The sequence below is a fragment of the Neophocaena asiaeorientalis genome, unplaced genomic scaffold (assembly GCF_003031525.2).
Source record: "Neophocaena asiaeorientalis asiaeorientalis breed wild unplaced genomic scaffold, Neophocaena_asiaeorientalis_V1.1 scaffold71, whole genome shotgun sequence".
In the NCBI taxonomy this organism is placed as follows: Eukaryota; Metazoa; Chordata; class Mammalia; order Artiodactyla; family Phocoenidae; genus Neophocaena; species Neophocaena asiaeorientalis.
The window spans coordinates 862,749-886,493 of record NW_020175439.1 but is presented as its reverse complement, the minus strand read 5'-3'; the positions used below and the strand labels follow the sequence as shown (position 1 = coordinate 886,493).

At 38.6% G+C, this 23,745-nt stretch overlaps 1 protein-coding gene across 1 annotated transcript in view; it reads left to right on the top strand.

Moving 5' to 3' along the window:
- NEDD4 (NEDD4 E3 ubiquitin protein ligase) overlaps positions 1-23,745 on the top strand; it is a 141,532-nt gene that overhangs the window by 23,509 nt on the left and 94,278 nt on the right. Inside the window, exon 5 of the mRNA XM_024767820.1 lies at positions 22,307-22,360. Coding sequence (XP_024623588.1) covers positions 22,307-22,360 — 54 coding nt within the window. The remainder of the gene's footprint in view (positions 1-22,306; positions 22,361-23,745) is intronic.

The window sequence follows — 23,745 nt, the reverse complement described above, 5'->3', positions numbered from 1 at the left end:
TAAAAAAAAAAAAAATCAAAATTTGTAGGATGCAGCTAAAGCAATGCTTAGAGAAAAATATATAGCATTAAATTATATTAGAAAAGAAGAAAGATCCTGAAACATTAATCTAAGGTTCCACCTGAAGAAACTAGAAAGTAGCATCATTACAGAACCAACAAACATTAAATGGAAAATAAGGGATATTATGAACAATTCTGTGCCCATAAATTCAATAACTTAGATGAAATGGACCAATTCCTTTAAAGACATATCCCATCAAAACGTTAATGGGAAATAAATTACCTGAAAAGTTTATCTCCTAAAGAGTTTGCATTTGAAGTTAAAAACCATCCAACGAAGAAGGCTTTGAGCCCAGGTAGTTCCACTGGTTGAATTCTACCATGCATTTAATGAATAAATAATTCCAATTCTATGCAATGTCTTACTGAAACTAGAAGAGGAAGGAACATTTCCCAATGTATTCATGAGGCCAGCATTACTCTGATACCAAAACCAGACCAAAGACTTTATAAGAAAATTAAAACTGCAGACCATTCGCTCTCATGATCATAGCCATTCTGTGGTAAGTTTATTAAATTGGGTGCCTTCCATTCTGAAAGGGCCAGAAATTTTTCCTCAAATTACCTGTGGATGTGGGTTTGCCTTTCCTGTCTGCAGAACCTCAGCCAGCACAATTATCTGGGGGCTTACAGAATTTGTGTTCATAGGGATGGAATCCATGCAACATTTCATCCTTCCAGGGGACCCAGTTCACAGAGAAGGAGGTGCAGGAATGGGCCCATGACCATGGGATCCGTTGGTCACGGTATTTACCACGCCATCCAGAAGCAGGCAGCCTCATAGAGCACTGGAATGGCCTACTGAAGGCACAACTGAAGCACCAATATGGAGGCAGTACTCCGTAAAGATGGGATGCCAGTTTAATCATTTAAACCAAAGACCTAATATGAGGCTGTGTTCACAATGGAAAGAATACACGGTCCAGGAACAAAGGAATAGAAGTAGGAGGGGCCCCACTTACCATCATTTCCAAAGACCCACTGGAGGACTGTGTGCTTCCTGTCCCTAGAACTGTGGGCTCTGCTGAGTTAGAGGTCCAAGTCCCCAGAGGGAGCACACTCTTTCTGAGGGACATATCAAGGGTTCCATTGAACCACAGTCTATACCTGCTGCCAGGGCACTTGGACTCCTTGTATCCAGGAGCCAGCAGGTGATTGAGGCTATTATCTGGTTTCTGTAGGGACCAGACTGGAGAATTAAATGAGCATATTATAGGAACCACTTTTATATCCTTTAGGTCTTTAATGGTGGTACAAATCTATGACATTCCCACTATGCTGCAGTATTTTTGTTGTTTGTAAAACAGCTTTATTAAGATATAATTAACATAACATACAATTCACCCACTCAAAGTGTACAATTCAGTGGTTTTTTGTATATTCACAGAGTTGTTCAACCATCACCAAAATCAATTTTAGAACATTTTCATCACCCCAAAAATAAACCCCAGACCCACCATCTGTCACTCCTCATTTCCCCCCAGGATCTGCCCCTCTTCCCAGGCAACCTCCAATCTACTTTCAGCCTCTTAAAGAGAATTGCCTATTTTGGACATTTCGTATAAATGATACCATATAATATGTGGTCCTTTGTATCTGGCTTCTTTCACTAAGTGTAATGTTTTCAAGGTTCAACCATGTTGTAGCACGTATCAGTACTTAATTTCTTTTTATTGCCAAATAATATTCCATTATATGGTTAACCACGCTCTATTCAGGCATCAGTTGGACATCTGAGTTGTTGCCACTTTTTAACTATTATGAATAATGGTGCTATGAACATTTGGATGCAAGTTTTTGTGTGGACATATATTTTCATTTGGGGCGTATATACACCTAGGAGTGGGATTGCTGCATCGAATGAGAAACTGCCAAAATGTTTTCCAAAGTGGCTTTACCGTTTGACATTCCCACCAACAGAATATGAGAGTTCTCACTTCTCCACATCCTTGACAACACTTGTTATTATCTGACTTCTTATCACAGCCCTCCTAGTGGGTGTGAAATGGTATCTCATTGTGGTTTTGATCTGCATTTCCCTGATGGCTAATGATGTTGTGCATCTTTTCATGAGCTTATTTTCCAGTTGTATATTTTCTTTAGAGAAATGTCTAGTCAGATCCTTTGCCCATTTTATAATTGGGTTATTTGTCTTTTTGTTATTGAGTTGTCATAGTTCTTTATATTTCTAGATACAAGTCCCTTGTCAGATACATGATTTGCAAAAATTTTCTCTCATTCTGTGGGTTGTCTTTTGAATTTATTGATGGTATCCTTTGAAGCACAAAAGTTTTAAGTTTTGATGATGTTCAGTTTCTCTTTTCTTTTGTTCCTTGTGCTTTTGTTGTCATATCTAGTCAGTATTGTTTTAGATTTACTATCTTCACCAGAGGGAGGACAGTTTCAAAGGCTTCCACTTGGCCTTCTCACTATGATAGCTCCTATCCCACAAGCCACGGATTCAATGTGGTGGTGGTAGTGAGGAGATCCAACTTCCATTATATCAATCCGTATTGTACACTTGAAAACTAGGGAAATGACTACTGGGTGGATCCACAGAACTAGTGAACTCGGTATAAGCTGAATGTTAGACAGGACTCCATTTGTTTTCTGTTCTCTGTAAGTCCTTGCTTTAATATGGAAGACCTAATGACGCTTTGGGTTTCTGTTTCCAGCAGTCCTCAATATGTCTGATTATTCTTTCTCCCCAATGTACACTCACCCAAATAAGTGGCCATAGTCCTTTTGGGGGAGGAAGAGAGGAATCATTACAATATACATTTCCTACAGTGATGCAGAGTCCTTCCTCCTATGGACTAGGTTACTTCTTCAGTCAATGTACTGTGGATCTGAAAATTGGCTCAGGTTGGGGAACTGGATGAGGGATTGTGACTTTTCTTTTTTAATCGGGACAATTGTCCTTAGCCACTGCTTCTCCATTCTTCCTTCTTATAATTGTAGATGTTAAGCAGCACTTTTGTTGATCACCTGCCTATTTTGCCCCTTAGGGGCGCCATGCTCTATACCCTACAGGTCAAGTCAGCTTCAGTGCCCCTCTTACGTGGCTGGTCATTACAATAATTGTAGCCCCCTTGGTTCTAGCAGTGAAATGTCACTGGCAGGCCTCTTACTGGAGAAGGGGAGGCTCGTCCCCATGCATGGCTATTAAGGAGCCCAGCTCTTTGACCACCTCTCCCACCATCAGTCCTGGCATGCAGACGAGAGCCACTACTGCACTTCTGGGTGAAGCTGCTGCCCCTCTTACCAGCACACACCTGATGACTGTGGTTCCCTCCCTCGCATGGAATACAAGCATCTGGTAGGTATTTTGGCCTCATATTTTATATATATATATTTTTTTTTTCTTTTAATTCTAGCATTCCAACTTCCCTTGGCCTTTTTATTCCTTCCCCTACCATATGCCAGGGCAACTTCTAGGAGCCACTCTAGCAGCATCTTTGCCTCATCTCATGGGGTCCTTGACAGGATGTTCAATCCCTTGTCCTGAGAAGGTGCCTCCATGTCAATGAATTCTTGCTTATGCAGTCTTATGTTTCTGCCCCTTTGATCAATCGTAGTCCCAGAGATATTCCTCTGGCTCTTGCTAGGACATGCTGTTTAATTCTTGAAGCTTCTTCCAAATGTAATCGCTTTCATTCTGTATCAGGCCCAGCTGGGATTTAACACTGATTATTATCTTGATAACCAGGGGAGAAGTGGGGGCAACTCCTGAGGAGAGAGTGTGGGGACCAGCTTCTGCAATGTCATCCTGCACGTGGGAAGTGCCAGCTCTTATTACAGAGGGATGAGATACCCTACTCTGCAAGCTCTGAGGGTTCAGGGACCTGCAGAACCAAAATCCTCAGGAGCGTCCATCGAGATCCTCCTGTCCTGCACATCAGTATCCCAGGTTTTCCCAGCTAGTGCCCTGACATTAACATAATAGACCCACAGTGACTGAGCATTTAAATGTCTCTGAGCTCTGCAAGCCTGTCAACTCTGACACTGCTCCTCAGTTTTGTCCTCTTTTCCACTTCAGGAGGTGCAGGCCTCTTTATACATTACCAAAGAGACCCTCTGTCTCTCAGATTTAACCTTTTGCTTTTGTTAACTACCCTTATTTTCTCATTGTCTCTCTGTAAGTCATCAGTAGTAAAAACTAGAGAACTTCATTGTCCTTGTAGGTATTGTTCTTCCCTTACCTTTCAAGTGCGTTATACATCAAACTGGCAAGGGTGTCTCCCTCCACCAGGACATTTGCCTAGGACACCCCTGGAGAAGTCTTTACGAATTGGACCACCATCTTCTGCCAGTGACTATATATGTCCCACATTCTGCTAAGGATGGGGAGATTCTTGCCAGCCAAGTGAGTGTGGGCTGGTCCTAACACCCCACTACTCATACCATCTGTGTTGGTTTGGGCTCTCTAAGAAACAGACATCAAGATGGAATTAGATATGCAGGAGGTTTATTGGGGAAGCACCTGTGAAGGTCAGACAGGGAAGACACACAGATGGGAAGAGCCTTCTCATGATGCAGGCTTAACACCTGCTCAAGGAGAGGGGCGAAAGGACTGGGTAGGAAGAGTCTCACACTGCAGCACAGTTCTGAGAAAGTCTCGCCCAGACTGATGGAGAGTTTCCCAGCAAAGGTTGTCTGTTAGAGAAGTCCTGTGTTGGGCAAGAGTGCCCAGTCTTTGAGAGAAAGCAAAGAGAACCCAATGGGTAGATTCAAAGGTACATGGTTAGCTGTGGCTGCCAATCAGCTATGCAGGTTCTCTTGAAAGAGATCCGAAAGTGATGAAAGTGGCTCAACTCTCTTATAATTGTGACATTTAAGGATGCGTATTGTAATCCTTAGAGCTGTCACTAAAAAACTAAAATGAAATATTATAGGTGAAGGTCCATTAAAGGAAATAAAATGGCATACCAAGAAACACTTGATTAATTTTTTTAAAAGGTGAAAGGGAAGAAAAGAGGAATAAAAAAATAGAAAAGAAATAGATGATAACAAGCCATAAAGCAAACCATCTCAATAATTACAAAAAAGTAATATTCAACTATATGCTGTTTACAGGAGACACATTTTGAGTTTAGAGACACAGACAGGTTAAAAGTAAAAGTACAGGAAAAGGTATACCAGCACTAAGCCAAGCAAAACAATACCCTGATATGGCTGTATTATTATTAAATGAAGTAGACTTCAGGATGAAGAATATTACCAGAGAGATTTCATGATCCTAAAAGCATTTATTCATCAAGAAGACATATAGTCCTATGAATACACCTGATAGAAGAACTTCAAAATTTTGAAGAAAAAATTGACAGAACTAACTAGAGAAATAAATCCAGAATAAAGATTTTGTCACACCTCTCTCAATAATTGATAAAACAACTAGACCAAAAAACAAAAATCCAGTAAGTACATAAAAGATTTGAAGAACACTGTCAATCAACTTAACCTGTTTGGCATGTATAAAACACTACATCTGATACAGCATACCTCAGAGGTATTGTGGAGTCAGTTCCAGACCACCACAATAAAGTGAGTCACACAATTCTTTTGGTTTCCCAGTGCATAGAAAAGTTATGTCTAAACTATACTGTAGTCTGTTAAGTGTGTAATAGCATTATGTCTAAAAAAAACTATACATACCTTAATTTAAAAATAATTTTTTATTGCTAAAAAATGCTAACCATCATCTGAGCCTTCAGGGAGTCATAATCATTTTGCAATAGTAACATCAGAGATCACTGATCACAGATACCATGACAATGGTATCATAATATAATAATAATGAGAAATTTTGAAATATTGCGAGAATTGTTAGTGACAGCGACACGAAGTGAGCAAGTGCTGTTGGAAAAATGGCACCAAGTAAACTCACTTGACACAGGTTTTCCACAAACCTTCAATTTGTAAAAAACGCAATATCTATGAAACACAATAAAACAAAGTATGCCTGTACCTGAAGAATATACGTTCTTTTTATATGCCCACGGAACATTCACCAAGATGACCATATATTGGGCCATAAAACAAGTCTGAATGTGTTTAAAAGGCTTGAGATTCTATAGAATATATTCTCTGATTACAACCACCTTTAAATAGAACTCTGGAATGTATATCTGGGATATATATTATACATGTATATCTGGATATGTCAGTATATCTCACAAATCCATAAATATTTGGAAATTAAACGTATTTTAAATAAGCCACGATCAAAAAGAAAATCATAGGAAATTTAGAAATCATTTTAACTGATAATTAAAGCATAACATATCAGAATATAGGATGAGCTAATTCAGTGCTTGGAAATTTACATCTTTATATGCTTATATACAAAAGAAAAAGGATTTAAAATCGATGATCTAAGTTTCTGCCTTAACCAAAAAATAAAAAGTAGAGGGAGGGCTTCCCTGGTGGCGTAAAAAAAAAAAAAAAAAAAAAAAAAAAAAAAAAAAGTAGAGGGAAGGAAATAAGAATGGAAGTCAATAAAATAGAAAATGGATAAAAAGTAGAGAAAGTAAATGAAACTAAAGGTGGTTCTTTGAAAAAATTAATAAAATTGCTATACCATAGCAAGCCCTAATAAGAGAGAAAGAAAACTCAGGGCTTCCCTGGTGGCGCAGTGGTTAAGAATCCTGCAGTCAATATAGGGGACATGGGTTCGAGCCCTGGTCCGGGAAGATCCCACATGCCGCGGAGCAACTAAGCCCGTGTGCCACAACTACTGAGACTGCGCTCTAGAGTCCATAAGCCGCAGCTACTGAGCCCCCGTGCCACAACTGCTGAAGCCTGCGTGCCTAGAGCCCGTGCTCCACAGCGGGAGAGGCCGCCACAGTGAGGAGCCTGCACACTGCAACGAAGGAGTGGCCCCTGCTCGCTGCAGCTGTGGGGGGGGAGGCCCGCGCGCAGCGGCGGAGACCCGACGCACCCAAAAGTAAATACAGTAATTAATTAATTTAAAAAAGGAGGAAAAAATGGAGAAAGAAAACTCAAATGAACAATATCAGGGATGAAAGGAATATCAAAGTGTGGGTAGAAGTTGATAATATGGTTATCCATTAGAGGAATTAAAATTGTAATTAAATTTTTAAAAATTTTAATTAAAAACTAATTAAAAATCTTCCCATTATTTTTTACCATCTTGATTTTTTATTAGAATGGATACTTGAAAGTCAGTACTACTCTTGAGTTAGAGATGTTACTACAAAAATAAGAAAAAGGCCACTTGTAGATGATAAACCTGGCTCAGTACTTTACTGCCTTTTACTCATTGTTTCTTTTACTATAATTTCACTGTTTCCAAATGTTCTAGCCAGTATTCCTCTATTCTGGGATCATAGGCCGTACATTTATTTTAATCAGAAATTTGCAAATTTATTCCAAGGGTAACTAGATAAATTTTTGTGGATCAATGCTAATTCATCACAGCTAGATATAGAAAACACATGGCGATTTAATACTTGCTGTACAAAGGACATAATTATGTGCAGTCCTCTATTTTCTTCTTGTCATTTATATCATTATACGTAGCACAAAATGTTTTCCATTGAATGTATTCACATAAAAATGTCTATTGAGATAACAGAGTACAGTAAAATGTTGATTATTGGGCATTCAGCCAAATGGAAATTGTGGCCAGAAGTTGAAGGGAGCCTTTATATCTTTGAGGAAACGTGAAGTTCAAAGAAAGTCTTTTGTGGAGAACTGTTACTGGTAGATTAACAAATAGAGGAGACTCCAAATTGAAGTTAATGCTCAATAGAAAATTATCGTAAAATCTACACTTATAGTTGCTCATATGAGACCAAGGGAGGCAGGTTATCAGGAGGGAAAATGTTTGACACATTAGGAGCAATGTACACATTGTATAATCTGTGCATCAGCATAGTGTATGAGCATCTGAAAAAAGACAGCCCCACTTCATTCCCTGTACACCCATGGTGCTCAGTTTATATCTTTAGTATTCATACTCATCATATTATATTTACAAAATGTGTATATGTTCATGAATATATTAGTATTATGTTACAGAAGCAACATAACTTGTACACCACAGATATTTTTAGAAAGAGAAATAAAAATCAGCCATAATTTAATCTCCATGATGCCACCACTGATTGTGTGATAGATAGTCTGGTGTTTTTTCCTATGTATTTTTATCCATGTATTTATACTCCTCCACCTCCACACACACACACAAAATTGGTGTGATATTTTTTCCCGGTCACTTTGCTAATGCTTATTAATGTGAGGCCACAGTCCCTACCCTCAGCGAAGCTGACTGTCTGCTGTGGACCCCTATAAACTAGTTTCTCAAAAGAATTACCAATGTGCTGAGACTTGTCAAGGGAAAACACTGGGTGCTATGGAGTGAGTATCAGGGGATATTAGAGACTTGAGGGGATTCTCTCAATGTAGGGTATTTAGGGAAGGCCCTTCTGAAGTGTATCATTTAGGATGCTTTCAGCTTCATGTAATCCTAGCCTCTCTGGGATTCTCTTGCCTTTCTGTCCTTGGTCACAAGAAGCTTCCAGCAGTTCCTAATGACATAGCCTCCCATGATGATGTACAGAGGTAGAAAAGGGAGAATGTTTCCTCGCATGTCTCTTTTAAAAAGTGAAGAACCCTTTTCCAAAAGTTTCCCTGGGAGACTTTGATTCATGTCTCTTGGACCAGAATTACGTTGTATGTGTATTTCTAACCCCATCATTAGTAAAGAGAGTGGAATTACCGGGAGGCTTAGAGGAATCAGAATTCAGCTCCTGGGGGGGGGGCAGGGGTAGGGAGTAGCTGCCTGTATTCCTGACACACATTATCATCCATTATTTGAATAAAATCAGAATTCTGTTAGCTAGGAAGAAGGCTGGGGTGCCCCATTAATAAAGCACTAAGTAAGGTATGGTGTAGCCATATAATGAAATCCTCATCAGCTGTTTAAAAGGAGACAGAGGTATATGTATTGATAGGATGTTAAGTTTCAAAATATATTAAATGAAGGAACAAAGGTGCAAAACATTGTATATATGACGTACCTTTTGTGTAAAAACAGAACAACTTTCTCACATGCTGGTATTTGCAAAAAATACTGCTAGAAGGTCCAAGAAACTGTTCACAGTATTTTCTCTGAGGGTGGGGAAAGGGTGAGAGATTTATAATTCACTATACTGAATATCTTTTTTTTTTACTGTTTGGTTTTTTTCCCCATGGCTGTGTATCTATAATTCATTTTTATATTTGTTGGTTAGCAATAACTGTATAGAGAAACATATTAGAAAAACATAAAATATGTAGATACAAATGCAAAGATAGTTTCTATTTATTTAACGCTTAAAGCTTGTAAAAATACTTATGTAGTTCATTTTACTTTTTACACAGTTTTTATTTTAAAATCTACTTACCACATATGTCCGCACAAAAACCTGTACATGAATACTCATAGCATCATTATTAATTATAGTCAAAAAGTAGAAACAGGGCTCCCCTGGTGGTGCAGTGGTTGAGAGTACGCCTGCCAATGCAGGAGACACGGGTTCGTGCCCGGGTCCAGGAAGATTCCACATGCCGCGGAGCGGCTGGGCCCGTGAGCCATGGCCTCTTTTTCCCCAAAAAAAAAAAAAAAAAAAAAAGTAGAAACAACCCATAGGTCCATCAACAAATGAATGGATAAACAAACTGGGGTATATACATACAGTGGGATATTATTCAGTTATAGAAAGGAATGAAGTATTGATACATGCTACAACATGGGTAAACCTCGGACACATTATGCAAAGTAAAAGAAGCCAGTTACAAAAGACCACATATTGTAAGATTCACCTCATGTTAGATGTCTGTAATAGGCAAATCTATAGAGACAGAAAATATATTAGAGGTTGTCTGAGGCTGAGGAAATTGGGAAATCAGGAGTGACTGCTCAAGGGCATGGGGCTTCTTTTTGAGGTGATGAAAATGTTCCAGAATTGCGAGGGTGGTTGCATTCTCTGTGAATATACTAAAAACCATTGAATGGTGCATTTTCAGTGGGTCAGGTACATGGTATATATATCTTTATAAAGCTTTTTAAAAAGTATGACTGCGTTGGTTTTTTTTCCTGCAACCACCAGCATAATTTCCAGGAGCATTACTTCAGGTTCTTTAGGAATACCAGAGAATAAATTGACATTTGTCAATACCCTTGTCCTTCTTTGAGAATTTGGTTACTCCTCTGGAAAGTGTTTTTTTCCTCTATTCTTTTATGCATTTATAGACTTAGACATTTTTCAAAAAACCTATCTCAATATTTTTATTTTTGTTTCTTCTTCTTACACTTTTCCTATAAATATGACCCTGTAAACTCTATTTTTATGACCATAGCTTTACTCCTATTTTTAATAAATTAAAAAACAATCATCTCATCAATGAATTCACACACAGCTTTTTTTTTTTTTTTTTTTTTGCGGTACGCGGGCCTCTCACTGTTGTGGCCTCTCCCGTTGCGGAGCACAGGCTCCAGACGCGCAGGCTCAGCGGCCATGGCTCACGGGTCCAGCCGCTCCGAGGCATGTGGGATCTTCTCGGACCGGGCATGAACCTGCGTCCCCTGCATCGGCAGGCGGACTCTCAACCACTGCGCTACCAGGGAAGCCCCACACACAGCTTTAAAATGAGATAGTATAAAGGGGCTTATAAGGAAAAGCAATAGACTCTGGTGCCCCAACCTCTCCCCTCCTATTCCTGCTTCCCAGAAGGAACCCCTCTTTAACTGTTTCTGTTTGTCATGGTGGTCCTTATTCCCATCCTGCTGAATAGCTCACACATCCCTGTCCCAAACTGGCTTCCAGCTATGATAGTTGAGTAGTAGATCGCCAACTTATGTTTGGCCAGTAGTTTGGCCCCTCATAGGAGTGTAGGTTGAAACTCATTTTTCCTCAGAAACTTGAAGACAGTGCTTTATCAACTTTGAGCATGGTATTGGTATTGAAAAGGCTGCTTCTTGTTCCTTTGGAGGTGATCCTTCTCTTGCTGTGAAAAATGTGATGATTTATCTTAACCCTGGTGTTTTAATATTTCACAGTATTATACCTTGTGTGTACAGTGTCATTGTATTGGGCCTTCATTTCAATTTAAATGCTTTCAATTTAAAGACTACTATTTCCCTTCAGCTCTGAAAATTTTTGTGTGAATAATTTCTTTAATAATTTCCTTCCCTCTGTTTGTATTATTGTTTGGCAATTCCAGCTAGTTGGGTGCAGGGTTACCTAGACTGATTCTTATCTTTCTCAGTCAGAATTCCTCATATGAACCACAGAACACAGAAAATGATTTGAGTGATAGTTTCCTCACATGTTCCAAGGATGGTCTTACTGAGTACCATCCTAGATATATGAGATAAATCAATAGATAACATACATTAAATGTCTTAGGATAGGAGTCAGTAAACTTTTTCATAAAGGGCCAGACAGTAAATATTTTAGGTGTCACACAGGCAGGAGACAAAAATTGAGGCTACTGTGTAGATACTTATATAGCCATTTAAAAGGTAACCATTTTAAAATGTAAAAAAAATTATTATCTTATGGGCTGTTAAAAAAAAAAAAAAAAGCAAGCAAGTGCCTAGCTGGCTTTGGTCCATAAGCTGTAACCTCTGTTTTAGGACATTAGGGCTTAATTCTTTCACTGAATCTGTTCAGAAGATCCTCTTTTGATTTTCTCTCATATTTTCCTTCAGCTTAGCTTTTTGCTCTACATTTTGGGATATTTCTGCAAATTTACCTAAAATTGCTTATATTTGAATTCAGCAGTTATTTTTAGTTGCAACCCACTCCTTGCCTCTTTTTATAGTGCCCTATTTTAGCTTTATGGATGCAAGACTTTCCCAAATTTTTCTAAGGATATACCTTACAGTTTTTAAAGGTGTTTCTTAAGTATCTCTTTTCTTTGGGGACAGTTTTTCTGTTTCTACATCTGTGATCTCTGCTAATATCTATTGCTTCTATATATGAAAAGCCTAAACATTCAACAGTTACATGTTACATTGTTAGTTATTTATATTTTATATATTAAAGCTATATATAAAATATATATATAGCTGAAGAAGTTGATGGTTGAAGAAGATGCAGTTGCTGCTGTTGAGAGAGCACGTGCTTGGGGAGCAGGTGTGCACAAAAATGCTGAAGGGATCCATGGGATGACAGGCTGAGCTCTAATAGCATCGGCTACAGAGCTCTACAGCCTCATGATTAAAATGGGGGCAACAGCTCCAAAATCGATAGAGCAAGGAGGATCAGAGAGTGAGACATGAGATGCTCTGTGGCTTTGTACAGACTGCTCTGGACGTCTATGGGAGGCAAGCCAATCTGAACACTTCCCTGGAGTACTGCAACCTGGAGCTGAGAGAAATCCCTTGCCCTCAGCTGTGGAGTTGTGATGAGCTGTGCGACTGACGGGATCTTGTTGCTCCGGCCGGGTGTCAGGCCTGAGCCACTGAGGTGGGAGAGCCAACTTCAGGACATTGGACCACCAGAGACCTCCTGGCCCCATGTAATATCAATCAATGAGAGCTCTCCCAGAGATCTCCATCTCAACGCTGAGACCCAGCTCCACTCAACAATGAGCAAGCTCCAGTGCTGGACACCCCATGCCAAACAACGAGCAAGACAGGAACACAACCCCACACATTAGAAGAGAGGCTGCCTAAAATCATAATAAATCCACAGACACCCCAAAACACACCACCGGATGCAGTCCTACCCACCAGAAAGACAAGATCCAGCCTCATTCACCAGAACACAGGCACTAGTCCCTCCACCAGGAAGCCTGCACAACACACTGAACCAAACTTACCCATTGGGGGCAGACATGAAAAACAACAGGAACTATAAACCTGAATCCTGTGAAAAGGAGACCCCAAACACAGTAAGTTAAGCAAAATGAGAAGACAGAGAAATACACAGCAGATGAAGGAGCAAGGTAAAAACTCACCAGACCAAACAAATGAAGAGGACGTAGGCAGTTTACCTGAAAAAGAATTCAGAGTAATAATAGTAAAGATGATCCAAAATTTTGGAAATAGAATGGAGAAAATACAAGAAACGTTTAACAGGGACCTAGAAGAACTAAAGAGCAAACAAGCAACGATGAACAACACAATAAATGAAATTAAGAATTCTCTAGAAGGAATCAATAGCAGAATAACTGAGGCAGAATAATGGATAAGTGACCTGGAAGATAAAACAGTGGAAATAACGGCAGCAGAGTAGAATAAAGAAAAAAGAATGAAAAGAATTGAAGACAGTCTCAGAGACCTCTGGGACAACATTAAATGCACCAACATTTGAAGTATGGGGTCCCAGAAGAAGAAGAGAAAAAGAAAGGGACTGAGAAAATATTTGAAGAGATTATAGTTGAAAACTTCCCAACTATGGAAAAGGAAATAGTCAATCAAGTACACGAAGCAAAGAGAGTCCCATACAGGATAAATCCAAGGAGAAACATGCCAAGACACATTAATCAAACTATCAAAAATTAAATACAAAGAAAAATCATTAAAAGCAGCAAGGGAAAAGCAGCAAATAACATACAAGGGAATCCCCATAAGGTTAACAGCTGATCTTTCAGCAGAAACTCTGCAAGCCAGAAGGGACTGGCAGGACATATTTAAAGTGATGAAAGGGAAAAACCTACAACCAAGATTACTCTACCCAGCAAGGGTCTCATTTAGATTCAACAGAGAAATTAAAACCTTTACAGACAAGCAAAAGCTAAGAGAATTCAGCACCACCAAATTAGCTTTACAGCAAATGCTAAAGGAACTGCTCTAGGCAATAAACACAAGAGAAGGAAAAGACCTACAAAAACAAACCCAAAACAATTAAGAAAACAGTAATAACAACATAAATATCAATAATTACCTTAAATGTAAATGGATTAAATGCTCCAACCAAAAAACATAGACTGGCTGAATGGATACAAAAACAAGACCCATATATATGCTGTCTACAAGAGACCCACTTCAGACTTAGGGACTGAAAAGTGAGACTGAAAGTGAGGGGATGGAAAAAGATATTCCACGCAAATGGAAATCAAAAGAAAGCTGGAGTAGCAATTCTCACATCAGACAAAATAGACTTTGAAATAGACTTTAAAATAAAGACTGTTACAAGAGACAAAGAAGAACACTACATAATGATCAAGGGATCAATCCAAGAAGAAGATACAACAACTGGAAATATTTATGCACCCAACAAAGGAGCACCTCAATACATAAGGCAAATGCTAACAACCATAAAAGGGGAAATTGACAGTAACATAATCATAGTATGGGACTTTAACACCCCACTTTCACCAATGTACAGATGATCCAAATTGAAAATAAGTAAGGGAACACAAGCTTTAAATGATACATTAAACAAGATGGACTTAATTGATATTTGTAGGACATTCCATCCAAAAACAACAGAATACACTTCCTTCTCAAGTGCTCATGGAACATTCTCCATGATAGATCATATCTTGGGTCACAAATCAAGCCTTGGTAAATTTGAGAAATTTGAAATTGGATCAAGTTTCTTTTCCAACCACAACGCTATAAGACTAGATATCAATTACAGGAAAAAAAATGTAAAAAATACAAACACATTGGGGGCTAAACAATACACTACTAAATAACCAAGAGATCACTGAAGAAATCAAAGAGGAAATCAAAAAATACCTAGAAACAAATGACAGTGAAAACACAATGACCCAAAACCTATGGGGTGCAGCAAAGGCAGTTCTAAGAGGGAAGATTATAGCAATACAATACAACCTCAAGAAACAAGAAAAATCTGAAATAAACAATCTAAACTTACACCTAAAGCAATTAGACAAAGAAGAACCAAAATACACCAAAGTTAGCAGAAGGAAAGAAATCCTAAAGATCAGATCAGAAATAAATGAAAAAGAAATGAAGGAAATGATAGCAAAGATCTATAAAACTAAAAGCTGGTTCTTTGAGAAGATAAATGAAATTGATAAACCATTAGCCAGAGTCATCAAGAAAAGAAGGGAGAACACTCAAATCAATAGAATTAGAAATGAAAAGGGAGGAGTAACAACTGACACTGCAGAGATACAAAGGATCATGAGAGATTACTACAAGCAACTGTATGCCAGTAAAATGAACAACCTGGAAGAAATGGACAAATTCTTAGAAAAGCACAACCTTCTGAGACTGAACCAGGAAGAAATAGAAAATATACACAGACCAATCAAAGCACTGAAATTGAAACTGTGATTTAAAATCTTCCAACAAACAAAAGCCCAAAACCAGATGGCTTCCCAGGCGAATTCTATCAAACATTTAGAGAAGAGCTAACACCCATCCTACTCAAGCTCTTCCAAAATATAGCAGAGGGAGGAACACTCGCCAACTCATTCTACAAGACCACCATGACCCTGATACCAAAACCAGACAAAGATGTCACAAAAAAACTACAGGCCAATATCACTGATGAACATAGATGCAAAAATACTAGCAAACAGAATTCAACAGCACATTAAAGGATCATACACCATGATCAAGTGCGGTTTACCCCAGGAATGCAAGGATTCTTCAATGCATGCAAATCAATCAATGTGATACATTATATCAACAAGCTGAAGGATAAAAACCATATTATCATCTCAATAGATGCAGAAAAAGCTTTCAACAAAATTCAACACCATTTATGATAAAAAAAAAACCCAGCAGAAAGTAGACATAGAGGGAACTTACCTCAACATAATAAAGGCCATATTTGACAAACCCACAGCCAACATCATTCTCAATGGTGAAAAACTGAATCCATTTCTGTTAAGATCAGGAACAAGACAAGGTTGCCCACTCTCACCACTATTACTCAACATAGTTCTGGAAGTTTTTGTGATACATTAAAACAAAAAGCTGAAGGATAAAAACCATATTATCATCTCAATAGATGCAGAAAAAGCTTTCAACAAAATTCAACACCATTTATGATAAAAAAAAAACCCAGCAGAAAGTAGACATAGAGGGAACTTACCTCAACATAATAAAGGCCATATTTGACAAACCCACAGCCAACATCATTCTCAATGGTGAAAAACTGAATCCATTTCTGTTAAGATCAGGAACAAGACAAGGTTGCCCACTCTCACCACTATTACTCAACATAGTTCTGGAAGTTTTAGCCACAGCAATCAGAGAAGAAAAAACAAAGTAAATGGAATCCAAATAGGAAAAGAAGTAACTGTTTGCAGTCACTGTTTGCAGATGACATGATACTATACATAGAGAATCCTAAAGATGCCACCAGAAAACTACTAGAGCAAATCAATGAATTTGGTAAAGTAGCAGGATACAAAATTAATGCACAGAAATTTCTTGCATTCCTGTACACTAACAATGAAAAATATGGGAGAGAAATTAAGGAAACACTCCCATTTACCATTGCAGCAAAAAGAATAAAATAGCTAGGAATAAACCTACCTAAGGAGACAAAAGACCTGTATGTAGAAAACTATAAGACACAGATGAAATAAATTAAAGGTGATACAAACAGATGGAGAGATATACCACGTTCTTGTATTGGAAAAATCAACATTGTGAAAATGGCTCTACTACCCAAAGCAATGTACAGATTCAGTGCAATCCCTATCAAGCTACCAATGGCATTTTTCACAGAACTGGAACAAAAAAATTCACAATTTGTATGGAAACACAAAAGACCCCAAATAGCTAAAGCAGTCTTGAGACAGAAAAACAGAGCTGGAGGAATCAAGCTCCCTGACTTCAGACTATACTACAAAGCTACAGTAATCAAGACAGTATGGTATTGGCACAAAAACAGAAATAATGATCAATGGAACAGGACAGAAAGCCCAAAGATAAACCCACAGACATATGGTCACCTTATCTTTGATAAAGAAGGCAAGAATATACAGTGGAGAAAAGACAGTCTCTTCAATAAGTGGTGCTGGGAAAACTGGACAGCTATGTGTAAAAGGATGAAATTAGAATACTCCCTAACACTGTATACAAAAGTAAACTCAAAATGGATTAAAGACCTAAATGTAATGCCAGACAGGATAAAACTCTTAGAGGAAAACATAGGCAGAACACTCTGTACATAAATCACAGCAAGATCCTTTTTGACCCACCTCCTAGAGAAATGGAAATAAAAACAAAAATAAATGGGACCTAATGAAACTTAAAAGCTTTTTCACAGCAAAGGTAACCATAAACAAGATGAAAAGACAACCCTCAGAATGGGAGACAATATTTGCAAACGAAGCAACTGACAAAGGATTAACCTCCAAAATATACAAGCATCTCATGCAGCTCAATATCAGAAAAGCAAACAACCCAATCCAAAAATGGGCAGAAGACCTAAATAGACATTTCTCCAAAGAAGATATACAGATTGCCAACAAACACATGAAAGTATGCCCAACATCACTAATCATTAGAGAAATGCAAATCAAAACTACAATGAGGTATCACCTCACACCATTCAGAATGGCCATCATCAAAAAATCTACAAACAATACATGCTGGAGAGGGTGTGGAGAAAAGGGAACACTCTTGCAGTGTTGGTGTGAATGTAAATTGATAACAGGCACTAGGGAGAACAGTATGGAGGTTCCTTAAAAAACTAAAAATAGAACTACCATATGACCCAATAATCTCACTACTGGGCATATACCCTGAGAAAACCGTAATTCAAGAAGAATCATGTACCACTTTGTTCACTGCAGCACTATTTACAATAGCCAGGACATGGAAGCAACCTAAGTGTCCATCAACAGATGAATGGATAAAGAAGATGTGGCACATATATACAATGGAATATTACTCAGCCATAAAATGAAATTGAGTTATTTGTAGTGAGGTGGATGGACCTAGAGAGTCTGTCAAACAGAGTGAGTGAAGTCAGAAAGAGAAAAACAAATACTGTATGCTAACACATATATATAGAATCTACAAAAAGAAAATAAATGGTTCTGAAGAACCTAGGGGCAGGACAGGAATAAAGATGCAGATGTAGAGAATGGACTTGAGGACATGGGGAGGGGGGAGGGTAAGCTGGGACGAAGTGAGAGAGTGGCATGGACATATATACACTACCAACTGTTAAATAGATAGCTAGTGGGAAGCAGCCACATAGGACAGGGAGATCAGCTCAGTGCTTTGTGACCACCTAGAGGGGTGGGATAGGGAGGGTGGGAGGGAGACGCAGAGGGAGGGGATATAGGGATACCTGTGTACATATAGCTGACTCATTTTGTTATAAAGCAGAAACTAACACACCATTGTAAAGCAATTATACTCCAATAAAGATGTTAAAAGAAAACAAAACACCTGCTGGTTGCATTATTGTTGAACCTCTACCTGAAATCAGACACAAAGAGAAACTCTTTAATAATGTGTGTGTGTCTGTATGTGCATGTGTCTACTAGAGGTTTAGGTGCTATAGGAATATTCTCTCATTTGAGCCATTGACCTCTTTGCTTCAACATTCTGTTCTTTTAATAGTTTTCAGTTTCTTCAGAAGCCTGCTTTCATCCCCACTTCATCTCCCTACTAGGGAGGTATGGAAATTGCTTGCCTGCTGGTGGCCCTTGCATGTGCATATGATCTTTGCTGTGATGCTTTAATACCTTTTACAAAGTCCTTTGCTATTATGAAAACAGGATCTCAGGAGGGAGAGGGTTAATATCTGTGTTCAGGCTGCCATTTTGAATTAGAATTCTCACCACGTTTTAAATTGTATTCTTGCACTTAGGGTGTGCCTTTGATATAACCCCCCTCAAAAAACAAGTAACCAAGTATTTTATGGTGTTTTTATAATTCAGTAGAGAGCTATTACATATTATTAACTTCATAAATGGAAGAATGTAGTCAGTTTTTTAATAACTGGAAACGGAGGAGGGGGAGTGACGGGAGGTAAGACTTCAGGGCGGAATTGACGTTTGAGCTGAGGCTTGAACAAGGGATAGATTTTGGATGTGTCGAGCTGAGAAGGTGTTGCGCATGGAGAGACCTTAGCATGTACAGAAGTACAGATCAGAAAGCGCAGTAAGCAGTGATTAGACTGTTTCTAGTGTGATTAGAGCAAAGGGTGTATGTGTATTTGTGTTGGCAGGGGACAGTTACAGGACACAAAGCTGGAAAGGCAAATTGGACTCAGATCAGGAAGCATCATTCCATGCTCAGGCATTTGAATATTATTCTTTAGGCCACTGGGAGCAGCTTTTGAGAAGGGCAGTAAAGATGGCCTAAACTATCTTTTAGGTAGGTCACTCCAGTTGTAATAGAAAAGGTAGATTTCAAAGGTAAGATAGTTGAGTTAGAGCATCCTGTTAGGAAGCTATTAATTATAGTCTGAACCAGGACAGCAGCGGCCTATTCAAGTCACATATATCTATTTTCTTAGCAATATTCATTGAACATCTACATTGTCTGCTAGGTATTTTGTTAGACATCGAGACTTTTTATTTTTTCCCTCAAAATATTTTTCATGTTCTTGTCTCCCTCCCTAGTCTCACTGGGACCATCACAGGCAAAGCTCTCATCACTTCATACCTGAGTTACTAGAGCCACAGTCTCTGTGGACTCCAGGGTCTCTCTCTAGTCCAATTTATTTTATGTATCACTGACAAAATAATATTTACATATGATCTACATCGTATCAGTTTTTCATTTAAAAGCTTAATTTTCTTCCATACCAATCAAGTCTTAATTCCTTTGGATATCAGTGCCCTCAGTCTGGCTCTACACTGACTAACCAAATTTTTCTTACCACTTTCTAACACAAAAATGTTCTTATCAGTTGATCTCCTTACAGCACGCTCATTCTGCCCCCATGCCTTTCCTCCTGCGATCTCCTTGCTGTGAATATTATCTATATTTTCTTATTCAAATTCTTCCCATCTTTCAAGTCTTAGCTCAAGCGTCATCTCCTCCCCAAAATTTCCTCTATATCCTCCTAGAAGAGATTATTGTCTTAACACTGTTTCTTCTATCCCCGTGGCATATATAGCCCTTAATTGGGGCTTCTGTCCTCATAGTTGCCCCATGGTTACAATATGACTGTAGGGGTGCCAGCTGTCCTAACCAAGTTCCACACAGGAAAAAGAAGTACAGAGGGCAAAAGCGACATCTCTCCCAGCTGAGTCAGCCCCATTTAAAGAGCTCTCCCAGGAACTTCCCTGGTGGCGCAGTGGTTAAGAATCTACCTGCCAGTGCAGGGGACACGGGTTTGAGCCGTGGTCCGGGAAGATCCCACATGCCGCACAACAGCGAAGCCTGTGCACCACAATGTCTGAGCCTGTGCTCTAGAGCCCGCGAGCCACAACTACTGAGACCATGTGCCACAACTACTGAAGCCCACGCACCTAGAGCCCATGCTCTGCAACAAGAGAAGTCACCGCAATGAGAAGCCCGCGCACCGCAATGAAGAGTAGCCCCTGCTCGCTGCAACTTGAGAGAGCCTGCGTGCAGCAATAAAGCCATAACGCAGGCAATAATAAATAAACAAACAAACAAAATTTTTTTTTTTAAAAAAGCATAGTCAATCTTTAAATAAAGAAAGAAATAAAGAGCTCTTCCAGAAGTCCCACCCAGTGACCGCTGGTAGGTTGGCCTTTTTGGTCGCCCCCGGGTGCAAGAGTTTGCGGAGCACAGGCTCCAGACGCGCAGGCTCAGCAGCCATGGTTCACGGGCCCAGCTGCTCAGCGGCATGTGGGATCCTCCCGGACCGGGGCACGAACCCATGTCCCCTACATCGGCAGGCGGACTCTCAACCACTGCGCCACCAGGGAAGCCCAAGGGAACTTTTTTTAGAGAGTCTTATTGAGAGTCTCAGTGTTGAACAAGTCCAGAGGGCACTGTTCATATAGAAAACAATACATAAAATAGAATGGAGTGTTCCATATTTTGATCTCGGTGATGATGACACAGTAAACATGTATGAAAAGTCATCAAGTTGTATATTTAAGGTTAGTAAACTTTATACTTTACTGAATTTATGTTATACTTCAATGAAAAAAAAATTAATGCCCCTATCCCCAAGAGTTGTGCAGTGTGGTGACCCCGGGCACTTGTTGCAGGTAAAATTAGGATTATGTTCTCAGAAGAACATAAGGGAGAGTGGACATTGGGTTAGGTATCTCTGTATCTTTGTCACACATATAGGACTTTTTTCTGAAGGCTGTCGATACTTTTGACATGTAAACCAAAGTTTTAAAATATCTCAGTGTTTAACGTAATATATTTATCATAGAGAAAATATCAACTTAAATGTGAGAATGTTTCATACATCATCTTAACCTCTGGTATAACAAATTATTAAAGATTTTCTTTGTGTTTGATATTTAGTAGATATTAACTTGATATTGAAACATTTCAGCAAAGATAAAAGCATTAGCTTTGAAAAATAAATTACTGCGTGTTAATTTTACTCGTGCTATAAGATATAAACAGTAAGTGAAAACTCAGTGTATACTTTTTGACTGCTTATGTACTTTATATAGTATAAACAAGATTGGTTTTATCAAGTCAGTACTAAAAGGATTCAGAACACTAATCTCCATAAAATCAGCATCCACTTTGGGTATTTCTAACCTGATAAATAAAAAGTGAGTACATAAAATTGATAATAAGTTAAAATCTAATCTGTATTTTTAAGTGCTTGTAAATATGTAAGTTTTTGAAATTTTATCTCACTTTCAGGAATTTCTTGGAGGTCTAGTGGTTAGGACTCCAGGCTCTCACTGTGGAGGGTGTGGGTTCTATCCCTGTCGGGGAACTAAAATCCCATAAACTGTGTGGCCAAAAAAAAAAGAAATTTTATCTTACTTTCTTTTATTCTATTTTAGAAAAAAAGGAAAAAATAAGCAACCAAATCCACTTTGTCATTATGGAAAAATTACTAGAAAATGGGTGACTTGTGACTGGTCTGAGCTTTGTATATATTAAGTATCTTGTGTAATTTAAAATATATTGTAAGTAACAGGAATTAGGAAATGGTAACATTTTCAAACATTTATTTCTCAGTGTTTGTGGGTTGATTTCACTTTTTTAAATTAAAAGTATAGTTGATTTACAATGTTGTGTTAGTTTTTGGTATACAGCAAAGTACACACACACACATATAATTTTTCAGATTCTTTTCCATTATAGGTTATTACAAGATATTGAGGATAGTTCCGATGTTCACTTGTTTTTAAAGAAAGGTTGTTTTTTTCTTACTTAGGTTCACCCTCAGCAGCACCGGCTTCTTTTTGAAGTGTTTGATGAAAATCGATTGGTGAGTTCCATTGTACGAGTGTAAAATGTGAAGCAAGGGTATATTTCAGTAGAGCAGCAAGGAAAAGTGGGCTGGGGATCTGTGAGGTGAGGGATGCTCTTGGGATGGTTATGGAGACTCTGGGCAAAATGGTGGACAGATAGAATTTTTTTTTCCCTCTTTCCTGGTGCTACTCTCTACCCTTCTATTCTCCCAGGCACCTCTTGTGATTGTCAGTTCTCAGCAGATTCACGGTCTTCCTCAAGGCCTGATGTGGCAGGAGATGCAGGAAAGTCAGCCTCTTTGTCTGGCCTTCCTTCACACTCATCCTTGTACCCTGGTCGGTAGTCCCAGGCTCAGGAGCCTTCCCCTCCTCACTCCAGTGGATTTCTTGGGGTTACCTGTGTCCAGTTATGACATCCCATCCTCTCCCTTATCCCCACTATTCTACAAAGGAAAGCTATCCTCTCTACACCGATGAAGTAAAGTCCTCTGAAGGATTGCCAGCCCTTAGAGGGACAAAAAGCAAATATAACCTGATTTTATTTTTATAAAAGGATAGTTCTGATTCCTGATTTCCTAAAGGATCTTGAGATCCTATCCTTTTCCTAATTTGTCTCTTTGGAACTTTATTTCAAACCTTCTTTTTAGCATCTTACCTTTACATTTTACACTGGTAAGATTTGAATAGGAAGGTGTAAGAACAGTGTTATATATTCACAGCTTATCAGTTACCAAACAGAAGCACCAAAAAACAAATTAAACAGTTTTATTCATTTTGTAGCTAACACAGAAACTGGATTTTTTAAAGAATCTATTTTTAGTGTTGGACTACACAACACTTTGTTTTTTTCTGTCAAGAAGTGATAACTATACTAGTAACTGAAGATATTGCAGCTGAAATCATTAGTTAGTATCATAACAGGCAAAGGTACTTTTTTGCAGCCAAGGGAGACTTCAGCACTAGCTGGCAATGTAATTTTGTAAGGCTGAATGACAGATGTTGATGATTTGCTTATCAGATTTGGTTAGTCACAGAGCTTTTTGTTTTCTGTTTGTATTTTTGCCTTTTTTTTTCTTTTAATAGAATAGGGAATGTCTTCTGTTTTTTCCCTGTGTCGCTACAGATCTGTTTTCCTTCTAGATAGGACCAGGTGAAATTTATATTGGTGTTTTTTTAATCATGAAATAGACATACAAAAAATACGTTTAATGTGAATCTTTATTTTAAATAATAAGATAAATATCTGTACACTTATTACTCAACTTATAAGAACTAGAATATTACCAAAATCTTCAAAACCCCTCATACTCCTCCCCAATAGCATCTCCTTTTCTTCCCCTGCAAGTAGTAGCCACTGAACATTGTGTTTATCTTGCTTATTTAAAAATTTTTGTCATGTATG